The following is a 23,623-nucleotide window of genomic DNA, read 5'->3' on the forward strand; positions in this document are numbered from 1 at the left end:
CTGCTTTTATAGCCCGTTGTTTCTTTACACGGCAGTTCAAAGGCAGTGACCATTGTTGCCACGAATCAGGTGACGTGATGTCTCAGTGGTCCACACACTAGAAAGGGTGCAAAAATTGGGCCACTTGTGAGAAGAAGAACGTGGGCGCGAATGTCCAATGGTCATCACGTGTGCACCACGCAATGACGCAACCAACAATGACGCACCCACATAATGACGCACAGCAGGGCGAGGAAATAGAGTCCGGAGAGGGAAAGATGAGCTCCTCCCGGGAGATGGCCGCTGACACAAACAACAGCGGTTCATGGCTGCTTTTAGCTACAGGCTTCCAGAACTCTCTCGAACATGGCAGTCCAAACGCTCAATCCCTGAATACGGCTTCTTCAACGCCTTCCCATGCTTCCGAATTATTGTAGTTTTGCGATGGACTCGCGTAGAGGACAATAGCCAAGTCGAGAGGTTGACTTCACGAGAACAGCCACAGTGGCGCCGTCCAACGCTGTTCGAGCCCGATCAACAAAAGGGTTGTCTCACGAAGCTTCGTTGAGACCAGACTACAGAGAACTACCTGGAACCCCTACAGGACAGCGTCTTGCTGACTGGGCGCCGATGGGGTTGAATGCATCCTAGCAGTCCGGCTTACACACAATGGCGTCTGCCCAGACGAACCGCCGTACCAAACGTAACAGCCTGGAAATCCAAACGTAACCGCCTGTAAAATCTCGGCTGGCCAGCGCTCCCATCCGCTGGGCACGAAGAGAATGGCTGGTGACGAGGAGGATGGCCGGGCCAGGAGCCTTCAGTAGCAAACTTGCAACTGAACTCCCAAACCACCCCACAATGATTGACAACAGCGAAACACACCACACAACACAATACCATCGCCGCAGTCAAGTGCATTGGACTCGCTTGAAACCTTCCAGGCTTCTAAAAAAACACAAACAAATGAAAAATTCGCTACACTAAAATTTTGCAAAATTTCCGGAGCCCTCCACTACGGCGTCTCTCATAATCAAATAGTGGTTTTGGGACGTTAAACCCCACAAATCAATCAATTACACTAAAATTTTGACACAATTTCGTGACGCCAAAGTTACAACAATCATGGAGGTGGAGATGCCTACTGAAGATGGATCAATTTGCCATGCCAGAAAAGCACACAAAGGCAAGTATAATTTGGCCCCAGACAACAATAAACAAACTCTTTAAAAATTAACCTTCTCCTACCATCTGCACTACTATGTTGCAACTAACATCTGCTAACTTCTAGCCAACTTAATGAAACACAGCTAACTACAATGGTTTCACAGGAATGCTGCCTGTACCTACACAAGGTATCGGTGCGCATTCTCTATTCTCTCAATACATACTTTCAAGGCGTAGTCATGAGTCCCTACTAGAAGGACACTCTGACGCCAACGAAAACTCACTCACAACAGATCGAACTGCGTCTTATAACTACCTGAAACGTATCCCTAACTTTAACGTTCGGTAAAGCACAACTCTCAGCTCAAGAGATCACATGATCCCTAAGCACTCACTAAAATAACAAAATAAAGAGAATAAACCCCTCGTACTATACGCTCATTTGCTGAACGTAGCTTCATGTGAGCGCATGTTTTTAAAGAACGCACAGGACTTTGCAATGCACCCTAGCACGACATCATACTCTCCTCCAAAGAGCGCTAGCATACAACACACACCTAACCATAGGTCAATCCCCATAACCAAGGCACCACTAAACGCACATCTGAACGTTATGTTCACAAACAACACACAATGAAAAATCACCCTAGATGCCATACACGTCATGAGCACTTAACAAAAGTTGTGTAAGCTTTGCGCTAAAAACCTTGTATCAAATGATTTTCAAAACATGAGCATTTTGAAAGTTTCTTTTGGTTTTATTCTAAAACCTTCCTTAACAATGCTCATCTACGCTCTTAAGATGTTCTACAATTTCACAATACACAACAAAAGGTATGAAGTCTACAAACTACGGCTTTGCTCGACAATGCTACCACGCTTTCAAAATTAGCGGGGCGTACATATCTTCATTCACAACTAACGTGCTCTTATATAAAAGAAAAACCAATTGATTGCAGTCGGCTGAGTGATACGGGGCACTGCTTGCGTATAACTCTTAACAACATAACCCAGAACTTTTACAATGCCTGCAAAAAATTATTGAAGTGATAAACTATCTAAATAAACAAGCCGTGTAGATGACACAGGAATATTACTTTAAAACCAAAAATAAACGAACATGTTTCTAAGAAAATTCCTGTTTCCCACTCTCCAGCTTACAGCTGTCCCTCACTCTTCAATTGTACATGCGGCGGTCGCGGTCTTCGCGGATTTTGAAAGCGCCCAAAGCTATAACAAGTACAAGCGACAAGCTGAACCGTGCAGTCACGCCTCATTCGCTATTTCAGCTTGCTTCTGTCAGTTTCGCGAAGGAGACCCGAGAAACGCGTGGGAAAGAATGGCGATGCCCTCTTTTGGCTTGCACTCGCATGGCGCTTAGTTAATGTGGCCTTTCCTCTAGGACCTCTTCGACACACCCATCCACGCAAAGCTCTAAATCTCTATCGCACATTTAGTTGCGAGGATGCATGCTGTGACCTACCATTCCGACGCTTGTGCCTTACTGCATGACACAAAGGCCTGTTCGTTGAACTGGCTAAGGAGCTGCCATTCTTTCTTTCACCCGGCTGTTTGCCACCTCTTTCATGTCTTCGCATTACCGCGTTCCCTCACTTCGCTCTTTTACAGCGTTTGCGACCGACCCTTTTCTCACAACTCTGACATTGAACCCGGGTTCCATCATCAGTGGTTTCACAGCTTAAGGGTGCTTCTGCACCACCTGCCACACTACTTCGGCACTTTGATTTCTTGGCTCTGTCGCCTGGTCGGTCTGATTCACCTGTGCTAACCCTGCATTCACGCGTGCCCTGCAACGTTCTGTGGATAAAACAAAGGGAGTACTGAAACCTTCCACATGATTGCATCCGCGAAGATCCTGTTTTCCTTTTTCTTTTCATCCGGCGGCTCGGGTGCGTGCGAAGCAGTTCTGACGCTGCTGCGAATTTATTAGTTCTGCTTGCTACATTGACAGGTTTCGAACCATCCTTCACGCGCGTAGTGTCTTTTGTATCGCCCACTGCTCTCTGACGTCTCTTTCGTCTGCATCGTTTCCTACGGTTCATTTCCGAGCTTCCAGATCGCCACTCAAGCTCGACAATTCTCTCACAGCTTTCATCAGCTGTCTCACCAGTGCAATCTAAATAATTTTTGACAAAATCGTCTCTTTCGCACTCTAGACTGACGTAAAGCCTAACACATTCAAAAACAATGCAGCTGCTTCCCTTCGAAAAATCTTGCTCACATTCCTGAGAGCTGTCTGCAACTGCAATGATACCGTCAATCTCTCCAATCGCTGCTTCTCCTGATCTTACTCCGGTGTCCTTGACACTGCTTTGACCTCGTTTGCAAGATCCACCGTCACGACAACCTCAGATGAGGTCTGTACCAGATTGTATACAACTATCCTAGCTGTTTCGCCAGCATTTAACAGGCACAGTTCCTGGTTGCATTCGCTCTGACCTTCAGTGGCCTCTCTCATAAGAGCAGCATCTTTTGCAGCTCTCGCATTCGGTTCTTCTTCAAACCTGCTGCTGCCTTCACACGTGCTAGCCTTTTCTACAGCTGTAAACTGCACCTCATACATTTGTTCGTCGCACTTCTCGTGCGCTGCACTTACGGATGGCTGAAACTTCCGCCGCATTGCTTGAACTTTTTGTTCCAGTAGTTCAATCTCTTCCTCTCGTTCCGAATTTCATTCCTCCAACTATTTGAAAGCTTCAACAGTATCTAATATCCTTCTCACTGGCATTTTGCAAAATCAGCTCTAAAATTTGTGACCTGCGCATCCTTTCCTCAACCTTAATACCTAGGTCTTCGCAAACATACAAAAGACCACCTTGTAGCAGTGTCTTCACCTCCGAAATTGCTGTTCTACTTTGGTCCAGCATCTCGCACAAGTGTAGGAGATCCCTAAAACTCATTCAGTACTCAGACTAGGTGATCTTCCTAATTCAGAATCAAACAATCCAGCTTCTACTCTAACTCACACTAAAAAAATGAAGCCTAAAAAGTCAAAGCAAAGACCAAGTACTCACCACAACAGAGCACCATATCGCGAGGTCCATCTCACCGCTGCGAACCCGTTGTTAAGGGGTCGGGGATGTCAATTGTAGGTACGGGGGGTTTTCTTCGGGGTAGCTGGCACCCCGCTGTCGTCCACATAGCAAATGCTCGCCAGTGAGGGGAAGCGTCTTTACGTGATAGAGCGAAGATTTATTTACATTATAGTTGAAAGATGGGAACTGTAAAGAGATTCAGAAGATTCCGCTATGTAGAGAGGTTCAGTCTATGTTTTTTTTACAAAATGCCTCGGCTTTTATAACTTGTTAATTCTTTACACAGCAGTCTGAAGAAGGCTGTGACCACTGTTGCCATGAATCAGGTGACGTGATGTCTCAGTGGTTCACCCACAAGAAAGGGTGCAGAAATGGGGCCAATAGTGAGAAGAACGTGGGTGAGAATGTCCAATAGTCATCACGAGTGGACCACACAATGACGCACCCAACCCCCGCCTTGAAGGCACCACAGGGCGAGGAGGTAGAGTCCGAAGAGGGAAAGGTAAGCTCCTCCAGAGAGATGGCCGCTGACACGAGTCAGCAGAGGTCCATGGCTGCTTTCAGCTACAGGCTTCCAGAACTCCCTCGAACATGGCAGTCAAAAACGCTCGATCCCTGAAAACGGCTTCGACGCTTTCCCATGCTTCCGAACAGTAGGAGCTCTGCGATGGCCTCGCGTAAATGACAATAGCCAAGTCAAGAGGTTGACTTCATGAGAACAGCCACAGTGGCGCCGTCCCATACTGTTAGAGCCCGTTCAACAAAAGGGTTGTCTCACGAAGCTTTCGTTGAGACTCGACCACAAAGAACTACCTGGAACCTCTACAGGACAGCATCTTGTTGACCTGGCGCTGATGGTGTTGAAAGCATCCTAGCAGTCCGGCTTACGTACAATGGCATCTGCCCAAATGAACTGCCAGACCAAACGTAACAATACATGCACGCACACACGCACATTCGATTTCTTGCTCCCTTGGAAGAACAAACTTTTTTTAGGCTTACGAAAAATGCGTACCTGAAGAAAAAGCTCGAGGCTCTGTTTGTGTCGCACTTGTTGACAGAAGTTTCTTTTCATCTGCCTGTGATGCTTCGTCGTGGGCCAGTATCCGCACTTGAGCACATTTATCTGCGACATGACCTGGCTCACACGCTGGTAGTGGTGGTGTTTCCATGGCTTGTCCCAACTCACAAGCCACACTCGACACTGTCTGGTGTACTGGCTCTGCTACCAATGTCCTCCTGAAATAAATCGGCTTCTGTTGTTGAGAGTAGAAACGCCAAAGCTTATTGCCAAGAAATTAAGTGAAATGCCTCTTACCTTGTCTCTGTGGCTAGAATGAAATGGTCTTGGCTTGTGCCTAATACTGCTGCCTCCACATGAGAGTCGTCAAAAAAATCTTCGACATTGTATGAAAAGATAAGACACATACACAACAAAACGGGTACTTACAGCAACTGCTAAAATGAGTACTTTTCAGATGTGTTTAAAATGATATAGTGAAACCACCAATACTACTGCATGATGGCCTATTTTTACATTACCGTACTTACACGCGTAATCCTTGCACTCGCATGATTCTCGCACCCCCCACATCACCCAAAAAAATACGATTTCTTTTTTTTTCCACGAAAAAATATCGCACCCCCGAAAACTGCCGTAATAAAGTCGTCTGCTCTCTCCAGCCACTGATGATGATAGCACGCGCCATCTCTTAAGCAATAAGCATACTATCATTTCACGAAGATTCAATCAATCCAAGCCAAGCCATGCCAAAGTGGCTAATGCGCATTGCAGCGCGTTTTGCATGTTGTGTCGGTAATCTTGTCACGGTATGGGGCAATACTGAAGCAACACGGCTGATTTCAAGTTGAAAGTGATAAATCATGCACTAAACAACGGCAACAGGGCCGCCGGTAGGCGCTTCGGAGTCTACGAGTTTTGTGTTCGCTACTGGTGACGGCAGCTGAAAGCCACCAAGACGCGTTGGGCCTGCTGTGTGCCTAAAACTGAGATTGATAGTAAACTTTATTTCTTCAGAAGGAAATTGCAGAGGATTCTGTTAAATGACCCATTAGCCCCGTTTTGATGTCCTACCCTTACTTTTGAGGGCTCCTGATGAGCAACGAATGCTACTGCTACGCCCGCAACGCCCACAATGCTTTGCGTGTGGTATTCTAATTCTCGACTATTTGCTTGCACTTCTTGTGCCTCAAATAAATCTTGCCTTGTGTTGAACCTGTGATTTCATTGTTGAGGTAAGTTTTGATTAGTACTTCTCAAACCTTGCTGTTAGTTGTTGGTGTGAGAATTCCGATTTGCGGCCACTTCATTTTCTTTTTCGCTCTGTACGTTTTCATGGAAAGTTTTCCCCGCGTAATTCTCGCACCCCCCAAACTTTGCATCGGTTTTTCGCCAAAAAAAGGTGTGAGGATTATTACGAGTAAATATGGTATTATCTTACTGTGTTCTCAGCTTTCGCTTAATTAATTGCCATCAATGTCGCTCAGACAAGTCAAACCTTTTATATACTTAATTATACAGCTTGATCTGGGACACAAAAGAGTAATAGTGAATACTAGAAGATGCGATTTTACTCTACTGATATGAAAAATAATGACTACTGCCAGTCGGCCTCAGCCAAGCTCGAAATTATTGAAGAAATCATAGTGAAGGGGAGGCAAAATGAACACTCGGTAGTCTGCTGCTGCGTGCCTAATCAGCGTTTTTGTTCAGCTGGCACTACATCCACTCCGCAGGTGTTTGTGTTTTGCAACTCCACACGACCACATACTGTCGTGAGGTGAAAATAAGATACAGGATGACGGTGCGACCAGAAAAAACGAGGTCTGTATTAACAGAACAAAAGAGCCACCGCTTTGACGTCGTCTTCCTCGCAGGAACCGTGGATGCTGTCCACGCTCATCATTTCGTCGTCCTCTGTCTTTTCGCCTGGCCTTTAGCTGTGACAATACCTTTGTCTTTATATGTAACGTGCAAGTGAAATCAGTTACTGCATTTCCTCTGCAATCACTGAGCCCACACAGCACAAACCTCACCTTCCCTCCAACAGGGAGTGAGAGAGGGCACCACCGCCTCAGTGAGCGAGCAAATGGCCCTTACCCTGCACTGTCCATGTGTCAGCACGGAGTCACTACGCAACTGCATCAGATGGAGGAAACAACCAGATGGGAGTGGCTGCAGATAACGCATGTCGCAACTGAGGTAACCCGTAGGAAGTTCACAAAAAGCGAAAAGCAGTGCCCATGCTTTACACCAACTATGTGATTTTGTCTAGCACGATTCTACACATGCCCGGAAAACACTAAATGCCTACTTCAAGCACCGGTGTCATTGGCGTTTTGGTAAACGAAGAAGTGGGAACTCTAAGAACATGAAACACTGAATGTCCCTGTGATACACTTGCCGAAGATTCACAGACACCTTTTTTTATTTCTGTTTATTTTCCCAGTCAGGGCACAGTAAAGTGGTCACAGGATACAAAAAAAAAGATTACGACTACGATGATCAGCAGCTACTTGAGAGCAGAGGATGACAAGGGATATGGCTGGCGATAGCGCAAAAACGAACAAGAGCTTCCCAAACTTATTCCTTAGGGACAGAGGCAGAATAACACAAGAGAGCCACCAATTAATTCTTTTTTTGAAGTGTAAATATAGTTCTTATCAACTTGGCATTTTCCTCACCATCTTTTTATATTCATTTCAACCTGGTTGTTCTACATAATGTGCATGGTAGCAATCACTCTCCTGCAGTCAATGTTGTGAACACCACTTTCAGTACTATCACTTGCTGGCTAACCTCGTTTTACCAGGAAGGCAAGGCTAGCTGTGCAATGCCTAACAAAAATTTAAATGTCGATAAATTTATTTAAAACTTCATTGCCCCAATACCTTCACCGGCAGAAATTTAAAACTCAGCTCGGGAATACACGAGTGAGTGAATGTCCAAAAATACTGAACAATACCTGTCATCTCTCACAAGTACCGAATGTTTATTAATGTATAATAATAATAATAATTTCCCATTCTGAAATACCAAAGAAAGTAATAATAATAATATCTGGCATTTAACCACCCAAAACCACAACATAATTATGAGAGATGTCGTAATGGAGGACTCTGAAAATTGAAACCTGCTGAGGTTCTTTAAAATGCACCTAAGTGTAAATACACAAGTCTCAAACGTTTCCGCCTCCATAGAAAATGCAGCCGCCTCAGCCGAGATTGAATACTGTGACTTTCGAGTAGGCAGTCGAGTGCCATAACCATTAGACCATCTAGGCAACATCAAAGAAAGCTATAAAGAGGTGTGTCCAGATACATTCGAGTAGGCAGTCGAGTGCCATAACCATTAGACCATCTAGGCAACATCAAAGAAAGCTATAAAGAGGTGTGTCCAGATACACCATCAAAACTGTCAGACCAGAGATAAGTCTCTAAAATTCACAATTACAGCACCACAAAAAGAATGTGGGACCATAGTACGTCATTATTGGCGTATTCAGTTGGGCGTTTTCGAGCGCTCTGAAAAGTGGCTTTGCCTTCAGTTGGCAGAATTCGAGTGCTCCGACTGCCCCGCCACGGTGGTCTAGTGGCTAAGGTACTCGGCTGCTGACCCGCAGGTCGCGGGATCAAATCCCGGCTGTGGCGGCTGCATTTCCGATGGAGGCGGAAATGTTGTAGGCCCGTGTACTCAGATTTGGGTGCACGTTAAAGAACCCCAGGTGGTCAAAATTTCCAGTGCCCTCCACTACGGCATCTCTCATAATCAAATAATGGTTTTGGGACGTTAAACCCCACAAATCAATCAATCAATCGAGTGCTCCGACCACCTTCGGTTGGTGCATTCAGAGCTTCAGCCTCCGACTCAGAGCGCTCCTAAGTGAGAGCGTGGTCCTATCTGACCGGGAGGATGGACCACGTTACGCAAGCCAGCCAATCACGTGGCTGCCGGCAGTTGAACAAGGTGAGGAAAACAAGCATGCATGTCTGAAGGGGGTATCGCCGGGCACGTAATACATCATGCACATCCCCTGTTAATGGTGTTTTTGCGCGTGTGTGGAGCGAATTCACATCCATGAAACCACGAATGCATTATGCCAATACTGAGGAGGCTAGCGAAGGCGGAGAAAATGTCTATGCTGTCGCTACAGCAGTTAGCAGACGGCTTCGTGATTTGCCTTGAAGATAGCAGCTCTGACAAGGATGATCGCAGATTTATGCCCTGAGCTCAGAAGGCTTTTGCTACATCAAGACATTTGAGAGAGAGAGAGGGAGAAAAAATATAAGAAAGGTCAGTTATGACAGAGATGGCCACTGAACTGATCGACACCATTTGTTGAAGCGGCGCAGCAATGTTTACTCGGCAGTTTCTCGCACTGGCTGCATGGTGGCGCTAGAGGCATGCTGCTCTAAGCGTTCCAAGATCACCGATGTGCTCATTTGGTATGCTGCCTTTCGCGCTCCGATTGCAAGCTGCCTCTGCATCTGGCGACTTTGAGCCAGAAGACCAGAGCAGCCAACCGAATATGCCACAAGTTCAAGCGAGACAGCTCATTTTACCCAATTCAAAAATGACCGAACCCAGCCATTATATTTGACATCATGACAACGAGCATACATGCGAGTTGGGAAGCATTTCTACAACATTTCTGAGCAAAAACAAAGGTGACTGAAAGAGTACATAAGTGTGCACTGCCAAAAACCTTGAAAATGATGGATAAGAGCCACTCATAGATAAGAGACGTTCACACATGAATTTCGAGGCAAAAAATCAAACTGCCACCTGCGTAAGCCCACCTCTTGAATGGAAAACATGCTATCAAAAACATAAAGACAGTATTAGCCATGCTTTAATCAAGCACATGCACCTTATGCACACAACTCTCCTAAAAAGGAATATTTATTTATCATAGTACCCACAGTGCTCAAGGCCATTACAGTAAGGGATAAAGGCTAATATATCAAAAATACCAAAAACGAATCATACTGCACAGTTGTAATTACACGCAGAAAAAACTGACAATTCACTAAGGTCATGTGTATTCATGTTTGTGACACCACAGCACGAAATATCCCTAAATCATGCAGAACCCACAATCACGAGAACATTTAAATGAATTATTATGGAAATACATGCGCAGCACATTTGAATAAAATTACAGTTTCGAGTTGGCATTTGCTTTTTTGCATTCACAGAAATTCTTTCTTATTCTGCCGCACCGTTTCATAAACCTCAATTTAATTACATTTTGCAATAGAAATATATATAAATATTTCCATAAACGAACTGTAAGATTGGCACATATGCTTATACATCATCCCTCTATCAGCTTTGGGAGTTTACTTATGAATAACTGCCCACCTATGAGCAGCTCAACTAAATGTAACTTTATTTCTTGTAGATGTACAATTTTCAGATGAGGCTGCCTCACTGAACATGCAATGAATACTGCGCTTTCCCTGCTTTTAACTCTAGGTTGGCTCTATGCAATATTCACCAGATTCCAGCACAGAACTTTAAATGAAAGTTTGTTGGAACCTGTTGCTTTCAGCTGTGGACAGGAGTAATTCAGCTGCACCGAACATAAGAAGGCTTAATGCAGACTGCATAAAGCACTATGTACCTAAACAGTTTAAAGACTAGATTTCTTTATAATGTCCCGTAATAAGAACATACCCATGCATGGTTTCGGAAGGGTGAACATCTGAAGACGCGACGGTTCCAGTAAAAAAAAACATGTACCAATGAGGTAATTTAACACTTTTTGTTGTCATCATTACCTTTACAGAAAAAAAAAGAACTGCACACTTTTGCAGATGATCGATTCTGCCTACAGCACATGGCGCCGACATGCGGCTTGCAAAAGCTAACCTACCCACACAGGCACAGTCGTCTTTTTTTCCTTTATGCTCTCACAATATGTCCAGAAGAAATTTGGCAAATGCAATGAGCAAGCTTCCTTTAGCTGAAAAGTGTCGCAGTCTGCGCTTTCATGAACAAAGCTGGATGAATGGATGGATAAGGCTGTACCCTTTCGATAGGGTGGCGACACCCATCACAGAGCTGCGATATAAAATACTAGCACTATGTAGAGAAGCATTAAATTTCACTCATGCCTTGATTGTGGCCACCAATCAGGTAGCCTCTCCCCTAGTCATTTCTACCCACTAGAACGGGTACTGACAGAAAAATTCTTACCTTGCCCTTTTTTGCTGCGATGTGTTGCTGGGCATCTGTTAGTCATCACACAACACATCATTTCCTGTAATGCATGACAAATAATTATTTAGATACTCCTTATAACGAAACAGTTCCAGTTAAAAAGAGCTCCAAAAACGACAAGCCCCTCCAAGTACAACTATCACCACCAAGCGTGTGCAACAATCGACCACATTGGCACACAAAACTGTGACACACTACCAACTGAAAGTTTAATCTTCACTGAGGCAAAGATGGTTTTCTGGCACAACACGTCAGAAGATGTGGCTGTGAAGTTGAGTTTCACAGCCCAGTTGTGGTTAAGAAACACAAAGATGAGCGCACAAGATTTATCATTCAAGCTGCAAACATAGTGCGTGATGACTTGACTTGCGTGAGCAAACGGCCAATAGCTCTCTCCTTTAAGGAGCTTGCGCTCTTGGACAGTGACGGATTGCCATTGGAATTAAGAAATCGTGATAAGGCAAAAGTGGGCATTGGTAAGGTGGGGCTGATAAACACAAATATTTCATCGGTTTAGTAATGTTTGGTTTGCAGCGTGGTGCAATCATATGTGCTTGCGAAATGTTTCTTCCTTAAGAATATATTTCACAGCTTTCGATCCAATTAATTTTTCAGTTGGTAGTAAGCGCTGCTTGTCCACGTCTTTCCTGTCTACATATCATGCTCGTATTTCAAACCACCATGAACCACCAACTCGACCAAACAACCATACTGGCATGCATTGTGAAATGCGAGACCAAGAGCCATGACACCTTTCCTTCTCACAATATCATTTTTAGTGTAGTTCCTTAGAGCCCTATTTTTCATTGCACTTGCATTCCTGTTACCTTTGGCCATTACATATCTTCCGCACTCCCTTGAAGGGGCGCTCGAACACTATTCAGCCCCCCCTCCCCCTCCCCCCCCGATGTTTTATTCATGTGTTGTGTAGACTGACCTACAGGCGGACTAATGCAGCAATAACGGCTGTGATAACGGCATGCAGCCTGAAGTTATTCGACTTTGAAAATTCAAAGTACAAGAAATAATGCAGACCCTCAAGTCGATTTTCGCGGGGTCACTCGACCACATTTCACTCGCCTGTGAAGTTGGAGGGCTGCCCCAATGAAGTAAGCTGGAAGCACCAATGTAGAAGAAGCTTGCACCACATTGTTGCTCGTCTTTTTTTTTTTTTTGAAAGTAATAACCACCTTGTTGCCACAGTAACGAACGTGGGGCCAGACGGCTCGCTTGCCAGAACGTGAGCTACTGTGTCAAAGCGAGGTATTTGCTGTGCTTCTTTACAACACTCCGAATCATTACCTCTTTTATTCTGAGAAACTTGTGGAACGGCCAAGACAGTGAAGTACTGTTGACCCTTTGCTCGTTATTCGATGAGCTGCCCTTTAAACAATAGTTCACTGCATCCCTTCAATAGCGCATGTGTGGAAAGAGATAGCTCGCAAATTCCCAAAAACAAGAAGAGGAAAAAAAGGAGAGAGAGGTCTATCGTATGAACATCTGACCTGCACAAGCCAAAAATTTAGTGGCGAAATGGCAGCCAGTGTCTCTCTCGTGCTGTGTAATCGCAGGGATCTTGTTTGTTGTGGCCGTGTCTGTGCAGGGTTCGATGAAAATAATAATTAAAATAATTTTTTTTATTTGAAACGAAGAGCACTCCGGTGATGTGTAAGGCTAAACAGAAAGGAAAGACCCTTACGCGCATGCGTTTGCTACCTGTCACTGGAAAACAATGAAAAAGAAAGAAAGGCGGGTGAAGAGGGACAGGGTGGGGTCATCATGAATAGTTGGACAGATGGCGACTGCACAGGGAGCAGATGCGTTTGGAGTCTGCGCTGGTGCGAGGGACGCGAACGCTCATGGGTAGAGTGAGGAAATCGCGCATGGCGGAGGAGCCGTGACGTTTAGTTTGTGTGTGCAGAGGCTCGGGCTGACCCGACCATTTCTTCACACGTACTGCTGACCATAATGGGGTGTCCGTAAGGGAGTCGTCAAGTAGACGACAGAGCAGGCGCATTTGGGTTACAGCATGGCGTGGTCGCAGAGGATGCCGCTTGGCTATTTTCATGGGGGTAGTGTAGCCTGCCGGTGGAGACTTTACGGAGCGTGCGTAAAGGGTGCACAAGGCTCTACTTTTTACGCTTTCAATGTGGACGATAAGATGCTGCTGGTTGGGTGACCACACGACGCAGCCATATCCAAGGATATGGCAGCACGATTGATGTGTACAGAAGGGCAAATGTAGCAAGGCCGCATGGTTTAGAGACTGGACACGAAGCCAAGGACGTGGCGGGCACTAGCAGCGGCGCTTGCAACCTGAAGGCTGAAGTCTGGTGAACACAACACCTAAGATTTTCAGCAAATCCTGTGTGAGAAGAGAGTGGCAGGCGAGCACTCGAGAACTTCATTACACTGCTTTTAGCGAGGACAGCTTCAAATGGTTTGAAAGAATTCAAGAGTCGATCACCATTAGGTACTCCTGGAGATCCTGACTTGTGGTGGGACAAAGGATAGATGCAAAGATGGACGTGTCATCCACGTACAGCACAAGGGGGAACGTAATTTGTCAAAATGGTTGATTGGGCGAGTTGGTGATACATGACTAATTATGAAATGGAAGCGCACAACGTAGATGCAGACGGAAAGACAGGGACAAGCGCTAACTACCAACTGAAAGTTTATTCGGAAAAAATATGAAATATATACTAAAAGATGATACAGTGTCAAGGCACATACGATAACACTAAAGCACAGACCAAAAATGGCAACACCGATAGAATATCTTAGTGCGTCAGCCCTACCTTACCATCGCTTACTGTGCTTTACATTGATTAGTTAACTTCTACGGCATCTGTTAATGTTTAAAAACGCTAGCTCCTTATCGGACAAAGCGATTGATGGTTTGCTGACGCAAGCCCCGTGTTCCGCTATGTGTGCTGCTTCAAATTGTGAAGTACAATTTGATAAGACAGTAGTTCTCCAAAAACACAAAGATGAGCGCACAAGGCTTATAATTGAAGCAGCACACATAGCGGAACACGGGGCTTGCGTCAGCAAACCATCAATCGCTTTGTCCGATAAGGAGCTAGCGTTTTTAAACATTAACAGATGCCGTAGAAGTTAACTAATCAATGTAAAGCACAGTAAGCGATGGTAAGGTAGGGCTGACGCACTAAGATATTCTATCGGTGTTGCCATTTTTGGTCTGTGCTTTAGTGTTATCGTATGTGCCTTGACACTGTATCATCTTTTAGTATATATTTCATATTTTTTCCGAATAAACTTTCAGTTGGTAGTTAGCGCTTGTCCCTGTCTTTCCGTCTGCATCTACGTTGTGCGCTTCCATTTCATAATTAGACAAGGGGGAACCAGTTGTCCTGGGGCACGTCGTTGGCGTAAATCAGGAAGAGGGTCGGCTCAACGACGGACCCCTGGGGCACTCCTGAGGGCACTGATGTCCTCTTAGAGTGGGCGCCACAATATAAGACACGTTGGCTACGCCCGATCAAGAATGTAGGCAGCCATCTGAGCAGGCATCCACGAATACCCGTCTCCTTCACCTTGTCCAACATGAAAGAAATTTTGAGGGTGTCAAAGGCGTTGCTCAGGTCGAGCTGAATGAGATTGGTTTCTTTCCGGTAGTCAAGATTGTGCCTTACGATCTGGTTCAAGGTAGCCAGGGCTGTGTTGCAGCTGCGGTCTAGGCGAAAGCCATGCTGAGGCAGGGAAAAAGCTTTGTCCGCTCGAGAAAGTCAAGCAACTGGTTGTGCAGAACACATTCAGACGTACGGTATATGATCAACGTGATGGAGATTGGGTGATAGTTCTAGAGATGGTCAGAGGGCTTGGAGGATTTCCCTTTGTGAAAAGGGGTAACCAAGGCACGTTTCTAAGAAGCAGGCACAGTCCCATGATCAAGTAGGAATTGGAACACAGTGCACAGGGATACAAGCACTTGGGGCACAAGCAGTCGAAAGAAGGTGGGTGCCATGCCATCGGGACCAGGGCTTGGAAATGAAATGATTTTATAGATGACGGAGGACAGTGCTACTGGTGAAAAAGTAGCTGAGGGGAGGAGGGAATCGTCACGCGAGTCGTTGGGAAGCTGAGTGGGATGCGTTCCTTGATCACGTGGAAAGAACTTCCCAAGTAGCTAGGTGTAATTGGCGAGAGCTCCAACATAGATGGAAGAAAATTGTTCAGCAAAGAGAGCAGAGACTTCCACAAGGCGGTCGATAAGCTTTCCCTGGATGATGAAGCCGGGATGGTGACGTGATGACCGAAGACTATTCACGTAAGACAAGAACACCTTGGGGTGCTCCGTAGCTTCTTCAGCCAGCCTGGTGGTGTAGCGTTGATGCTCTACGTGGATCGGTGCCTTGAGGGAGCGCTGGTGGGCCTTCGCCGGTAGCAAAGTGATGGGGCATTGCCTTCTGGAGGCCTTCTGAAACAGCTATCGTTTTTGTCTCGCTGCCTTCATTATTTCTGGGGTGATCCACAGGCGGTGCTATCACATGGATGTTCGGGTGCACGATGGTATACATTCGCGTTTGATTGCCGATGCCATGTCGCACCGCAATTCTTAGTGTCAAAGGCAGTCATTGCCAGATGAGTTCATGCACCAGGGTGCAAGGTGCACCAGCTTAGTAGGTCATTCCGGTCAAATTTTTACACCTGGCGAGTATGGTGCCCATTTCGGGTAACACTGCAGCATAGCACACTTCAATGGCCCGATGATCGCTGTTAGACAGGCCCTCACTTATTGTGCAGGAGGTTACTCGAGTTGGGTCAGCCACGTACAAAAGGTCTACGGAGGCAGAGGTACCATTTCGTGACGAGTATGTGGGTTTGAAATATGCTTTGATGAGAGTGGCTGACGTCATGACATCTAGGAGTAGGTTGTGGGTGCAGTCGTGTGGGAGAGGGTCATCGTATACGTGAAGTCCAGTCAATATGAACATTGAAGCCACCAAATACCAAAATGTTGGTATACTACTTGCTGAAGGCCAATGAGAGGGATGAATCAAGGTGCTCATACGTTGCATCCTTTAGTCAAGGTGGGCAGCAGATCAGCACGATGCTGTGCGGTAAGAAAAACTCGATGAAAAGAGTCCCTAGACCATCATGTTCCAAGCCTTGCCGGTGGTTCACTCCTACAGGAGTTGGGAAAGCCATCAAGACACCCCCACCCTGACTACAGCTACCTTTCCAGAGCACTGTGTATTCGCTAGTGTCGAAAAGTTCGCTGTCAGTCATTGACAGCGAACTTTTTTGTTGACAGCCACGTTTCTGACAACCACGTTTCTGTGAGCAACACGACAGTATTTGACGGGATCGCAGACAGATGCGCATGTAAATCCACTACTTTGTTGCGGACACTTCGACAGTTGTTGTACCAAAAGGTTAGCGTCTTCGCGCGGGGAAAAAATGTTGGTGGGGTAAGCGCCGAGTGGCTCGAACGCGAGCCCGTCGGGGATGGCAAGTGTTGAGATGAAGGGCGATGATGGGATATGAAAAATGTCAGCAGGGAAGTGAGGCAAGGTACACTGGAAACATACCCAGGAGAAGTTGCAGCCTCCGAGGTGTCGGTATTCTTGGAGTGACATGTACAAGCACTGACAAATTAGTGACCTCTGTTTTGATCCTACACCATGATTCCTTTTAACCTAATTTATCTAATCATATGGCGGCCGCTATCCGGTGTCGCTTCCAGCCAGAAAGTTCAGGCGGGTGCCACTTCGTGCAGATCAGGTCGGCAGCGATGAAGTGACTTTATTGCGTGATTAGAATACAACATAATTTGATAACGGTGCTTAGACCTATGCCAAAATTATCTTCAGATATCTATCTAAGCAAACCATAAATAAAAAATAGGTGCTTAAATAGTGTTGGAGAGCCCCTTTAAATACTCAGCCCTATTCCTTACCTATACACCAAAACATTTGTGTTTATCTAATATCTCTCGCACCACCTCGTGAATATTCAGCTCACTGCCTTCGTTATCATTAAAAACCATGATTGCCAAAAAATCGGCAGTCATCACTCGGACTGCTCCGCCTGTATCGCAAAACGCTTTCTGTAAGCCGGCACGGTCACGACACTGGTAGCCTTTGTTGCCACCACACTATACTTAATACACCTCATTTGAAGGGTAAAACAGAACTGGATACACACGACACGCACCTCGACTGCTGCCAGCCAGGAAACCGACAAAGCACGGCAGAAAACAGCGAGCAAGTTGTACAACGAGTGTGCGAATGCCTCTACAAGATCCTACTCGTGGCGAGGAAACCCTATCTGCTAATTTCAAACCTTGGCGACATCGACTGTTCGGTGAACAGATCAGCGGGAACTCAGCGAACGGCAATCGCTGCGTGCCCGTGTTACGCACTTTCTCAGGTTACACAGTAGTGCCGCTGCATTTATCTCAGTGTTTACAACTACAGCAATCGCATTCATTTTCTTTTTTAAGTGGAGCATATTAAGCTCCAACATAGGATACCAGCCGAGTTATCTCATCTGGAATGCTGGCAACGGAGCCTTACAGTCATTCCGTTTCTGAACTAAGACCGATAGCAGCACGCCATATATATATATATATATATATATATATATATATATATATATATATATATATATATATATAGGGGAAGTTATTAAAACCAATAGAATGTAAATAAGAAGAAAGAAAAGTGGATGAAAAAATTACCAACTGTGAGCAGGAATCGAACCTACGACCTTCGAATTACGCGTAATTCGAAGGTCGTAGGTTCGATTCCTGCTCACAGTTGGTAATTTTTTCATCCACTTTTCTTTCTTCTTATTTACATTCCATTGGTTTTAATAACTTCCCCTGTACATTCCTTGGCATTACTGTCTGTTAGATCTCATTATTATTGTGTTAAAACACGGAAAAACGAGCCCTTAGGTATACGTTTCTTTCCCTTATTATATATATATATATATATATATATATTGTCACGTGCTACAAAAGGTCTTCAACTAGGAAGAGCTGAGCCGGCAGGGAGACGTACCGAAAACTGGCAAGATGGCTGCTTCAATAATAAACAACTAGCCAGAGCATGCGCTGCCCCAGAACATCGTATTTCATTCTCACGGGCAGCCATGGTTTGCGCTCGCCGTAACTAGCGGCCAAGTGGCATTATTCCCCCTCTGAGGAAAAAAAAACAGCATCATTCTGACGCTCGGAAAGTACAAAGGCAAAGTCGGGGTGAACCAACAGAAAATACGCGCATACACAAAAACAGCGATATGGTTCATGCGCAGTCGCACTATCGCGGGAAGTATGGCTTCAGGCGCACCACGTGGACAATCTCCTAGGAGTGCCGTCGCCGTCGTGGTGATAAGGCGCGGTCAGGGACTAACTCGTAGTTCACATCGCTCACGCGTCGCAAGGCTTTGTATGGTCCGAAGTAGCGATTGAGCAGTTTTCTGACAATCCCTGGCATCGGACTGGAGTCCACACCCAAACTTGATCGCCTGGATGGTATTCAACTTGTCAATGGCGAGTGTTGTAACGGCATGCGTCTGTACTCTGCTGGTGCGTAATGTGTAGGCGTGCTAACTGGCGTGCTTCTTCGGCGTACTGGGTAAGCTGCACAGCATCAGGAGTGATCAAAGGATCGCAATTGTGTGGAAGCATCGCATCCAGCATGGTCTGGACCTCACGTCCATAGACCAGACGGAAAGGCATGAATCGCGTAGTTTCCTGGACGGCAGTATTGTACGCGAATGTGACGTACGGTCCCAGGTCTTATGCTGAACATCTATGTACATAGATACCATGTCAGCAATGGTCTTGTTGAGTCGCTCTGTCAAGCCATTGCTCTGCGGATGATATGCCGTGGTCTTGCGATGGCTCGTGTAGCTGAGCTTGAATACGTCATGAATGAGCTGGGCCGTGAATGCTGTTCCTCTGTCTGTGATTACGCACGACGGGGCGCCATGTCGAAGAACGATCTGGTCCATAAAGAATTGGACGACGTCAGAAGCCGTAGCGCGCTGTAGTGCCTTTGTTTCGGCGTACTTCGTCAAATAGTCGGTGGCTACTATGATCCACTTGTTGCCGGCGGATGATAGTGGAAAGGGCCCCAGTAAATCTATTCCTATTTGATCAAATGGCGCTCTTGGTGGCTCTATTGGTTGAAGAAGCCCCGCGGGCTTTAGTGGCGGGGATTTGCGGCGTTGACGTTCCCGGCAGCTTTTCACGTATCGCTTAACTGATGCAGAAAGCTTAGGCCAGTAGTATGCTTGTCGAACTCGAGCAAGAGTTCGAGAGGAACCTAAGTGACCAGATGTGGGCTCATCGTGGCAGGCAGGAAGAATGTCGTCACGCATGTCAGTTGGCACAACTAAAAGATTGATGTCAACTCGACCTTCTCGGAACAACAACAGACCGAGCTAACTGAACTGCTATATCAATTTAAAGAAAGATTCGCGTCCAACTCGAAGGTTCGTCAGCCACCGATCACCAAACACCGAATAATTACGTATAACGACGCCTCGCCCATAAAACTACACCCTTTCCGCGTTTCGGCAAAGGAACGTGACGTGATAAACTCTCAAGTCAAAGAGATGTTGCAATATGGCAACTACCTAGAGCATGCGCTGCCCCAGAACATCGTCTTCCATTCTCGCGGGCAGCCATGGCTTGCACTCGCCTTAAGTAGCGGCCAAGTGGCAATGTATATGCAAGCTGCTGAATTTACATTACACGGACAAACCCTGATGGTAGACACTGTTACCACTATGCTTCGAGAAGAAAACTCGTAGGTTCACGAAGGCTCGAAATGACTTCCTCTCCTAGCAGCAATCACTGAGAAGCTCATTTTTCTCATGTAAGAAGCTGTGAAACATTACTTGCATCGTATCAAGCGTCGGTGCTCGTACTGCTGCGCGCAGGGCAGAATGTGTGCATTGCGATGCTACAAGACAGGAGTTCTCCATCCCGCAGCTCTTCTTTGAAGCGCCGACCATAGGCGCCAACCATAATCCGGGGCTGGGGACGTTGACTATTGAAGATGCGAAAGATGCCTGGCGCAGAGAATCTGAACACAGTGGAAAGTGCGAGCGTCCGCGACGCGCCTTAACATTACAGCACCGTTGCAGCCGGTGACTGCAGAGCCAGCAGAGCCACGGGAGGTTTTCGGTGCCCACGGGAGGTCATGGCAGTCATGGCGCGATGGATGGATGCATGTGGCTGTACCCTTTAAATCGGGCGGCAGCTAGCGTCACCTGGCCGTATAATTAGTGAACTAACCACTAGATTTTTCTCCTTTTTTTCCCCTTTATATATTGAAGTTGAGGACAGGTACTTTGCAGTGAAGGGTTTATTTTCACTCGTGCCTTGAATTTAGCCACCAATCAGATAACATTCAAGTTAATTCTACCATTTTAAAGTCTATTTTGCCCTCCCTATCCCTAAACCCCAGTGCTTTGAAAAACTCTGCGCTATCATCCTGAACTATAGGGTGAAGCCCTTTACGGAACATTATCAAGTGTTTGGCAGTTTCCTCCTCCTCTCCACATGCACTGCATACCGTGTCTACCCTTCGTATTTGGCACGATATGTCTTGGTTCGCAATACTCCCGTCCTGGCCTCAAACAGTAGAGAACTACCCCGAGTATTATCGTAGATCCTTTCCTTGGCAATCTCCTGCTTAAAAGTTTGATAGATCTCAAGTGCGGACATCTTAATCATGCCAATTCTCCACATGTCAGTGTCCGTTTCCTTCACTTTCTTCTTAACCGATAGTTCTTTTTGGTTTGGCCACCTGCTGTTTTCTAAGTATTTACAAGTCAATTTCCTGGTTCGCTTCCTCCATTTTGTATCGACATTCTTCTTGTACAAGTGGCTGAATACCTTCCTAGCTCAATGCTCCTCCCCCATTTCTCTCAATCGCTTCTCAAGTTTTATCTTGCTGCTAGGTTCCCTGCCCTCAAATGATGTCCATCCCATATCACCTTGTACTCCCTAATTTGGTGTATTCCCGCGAGATTCTAAAGAAAGCCTACCTATTCAACGCTGCTTAATTTCTAATCTTGCTTGAACTTCTGATCTCATGCACAAGATCGCACTGCCCAACGTCAGCCCAGGAACCATGACCCCTTTCCATATTCTTTTCACAACATCATACCTATTGTAATTCCACAGTGCCCTATTTTTCATCACTGCTGCATTCCTGTTACCTTCAGTCGTCACGTATATTTCGTGTTCCATTAGGTACTCGGTCCCATTGCTTATCCATATGCCCAGATATTTGTATTTATCTGTTATCTCTAGCGTGACCTCCTGTATTCTAAGCTCACTACCTTCGTTATCATTAAAAATCATGACTGCTGATTTTTTCTTACTGAATCTGAAATCTAACCTATCTCCCTCATTACTGCAGATGTCCATCAATCTGCAAATCTTCCTTGTTGTCGGCCATTAGCACTATATCATCTGCGTACATTAATGCTGGTAGTGCCTGATCAACGAGTTTTCCTTGTTTGACGAAAGAGAGGTTGAAGCCAAGTCCACTTCCCTCTAATTTGGCCTCTAATCCTTGCAGGTACGTCATGAATAACAAGGGTGACAGAGGAAACCCCTGCCTGAGCCCCCGTTTCACCTCTGTGGGCTTGGATACCTGTTTTCCCACTTTATAACTACCTTGTTACTTTTATAGATTTCCTTTAAAAGATTAATGACTCCATCTTCCACACCTAGTGTGTCCAGTATTCCCCACAAGACCTCTTGAACCACGCCATCGTACCCTCCCTTGATATCCAAAAATGCTAGCCACAAGGGCGTGAGTTCCTTTTCTGCTATTTTAATGCACTGTGTCAGTGAGAACAGATTATCTTCCAACCTCCTGTGTTTCCAAAATTCATTCTGCAGTTCTCCTGGCATCCCCTCCTCCTCTATCTATGCCTGCAGTCTTTTCTTTATAATCTGCATCGCCAGCCTGTAGATCACTGATGTCATTGTTACAGGACGGTAGTTGTTTATGTCAGCTTAGTTCCCCTTTCCTTTATAGATCATGCTGATCCTGCTGAGTTTCCATCCATCGGGTACTTCACCATCGATTATTGTTCTGCTGACTGCCTCTCTCAAAGTCTGTTTAGATTTTGGACCCAATGTCTTTATCAGCATAATTGGAATGCCATCTGGGCCTGCTGATGTACTACTTGGAACCAACCCTCTTCTCAGGCCTTTCCCACTCTCATTGTGAAAATGGAGCCATTGCGCCACTTGATTCATCCTTGTCTATTGTGGTGCATAAGGCACTTCTTTATTGAAATTTTTCTGTCACCCTTGTTCTTATATATTCAATAGCTTCGTCCCCTTCTAGCCTACCACCTTGAGCTGTAGATATAAACCTCTGCTCTAGGCTTGTTTCATTTCTTAGGGCGTTTAGATGGTTCCAAAATTTCGCAGCTGCCTTTTTGTCCTTTTTATGTACTTCTGCCAGCCACTGAGCACCCTTTCTTCTAATCTTTTCATTGATCAGGAGGGATGCATCCCTTCTACAGCTTAGAAAGATTTCCCATTTTCTTTCAACATCATATCTGTCGGTTCATCCCGCTGCTTAGCATGTCTGTAATCCCTAAAGGCTTCCTCACGTTTTGCTATAGCTCTCTTAACTTCCTCATCCCACCAACTCTTGGGCTTGTGCCTTCTTTTCCGGGGTGACTTTTCACGTGCCTTAGCAAGCTCTAGCCCAAACAGTCTAATTAGATATGTGTATGTCCACACTGTTTTATTATCCTCAGCGATTACTTTCTCAATTTGTTTAGTAGCAATTTCTATTTGCCTTTCTGAATGAAAATTTTCCTGTGGTTGCTCATCTTGTCTCCTTCCCACTTTTGCTGCTCTTCCAAAACTTAGCTTGATATGTTTGTGATCACTACCCAGACTTCTGGAGCCACCTTCATCTATGTGCATTCCCCTGAGCTTATCATACATCCTATGTGACATCAGTGCATAATCTATCGTTGACTGCAGCCTTCCTACCTCCCATGTTATTTGCCCTTCACACATCTCAGTACTGTTACAAATGATCAAATCATGTCTTTCACACATATCCATGATCATTTTGCTTGTTGTGTCAGTACACCCATCTATATCTTCTATGTGCGCATTCATATCTCCTAGTTTAACTATAACGCACTA

The 23,623-nt window shown here is 45.6% G+C and overlaps 2 protein-coding genes across 3 annotated transcripts in view; both read right to left on the bottom strand.

Moving 5' to 3' along the window:
• The window catches only part of LOC119185244 (uncharacterized), a 548,537-nt gene that overhangs the window by 320,573 nt on the left and 204,341 nt on the right, over positions 1-23,623 (bottom strand). The window lies entirely within an intron of this gene.
• The window catches only part of LOC142804064 (uncharacterized), a 112,401-nt gene that overhangs the window by 42,538 nt on the left and 46,240 nt on the right, over positions 1-23,623 (bottom strand). The window contains exons 1-3 of one of the 2 annotated variants that reach the window (XM_075890594.1): positions 20,329-20,622; positions 5,521-5,599; positions 5,218-5,441 (exon numbers count right to left, since the gene is read on the bottom strand). In XM_075890594.1, the coding sequence (XP_075746709.1) occupies positions 5,218-5,374 (157 nt within the window). In that variant the 5' untranslated portion in view covers positions 5,375-5,441; positions 5,521-5,599; positions 20,329-20,622. Of the gene's footprint in view, positions 1-5,217; positions 5,442-5,520; positions 5,600-20,328; positions 20,623-23,623 lie in introns of those variants that run through there. The other variant, XM_075890593.1, reaches the window with a different exon arrangement.

The sequence above is a fragment of the Rhipicephalus microplus genome, chromosome 3 (genome assembly GCF_043290135.1).
Source record: "Rhipicephalus microplus isolate Deutch F79 chromosome 3, USDA_Rmic, whole genome shotgun sequence".
Taxonomy (NCBI): Eukaryota; Metazoa; Arthropoda; class Arachnida; order Ixodida; family Ixodidae; genus Rhipicephalus; species Rhipicephalus microplus.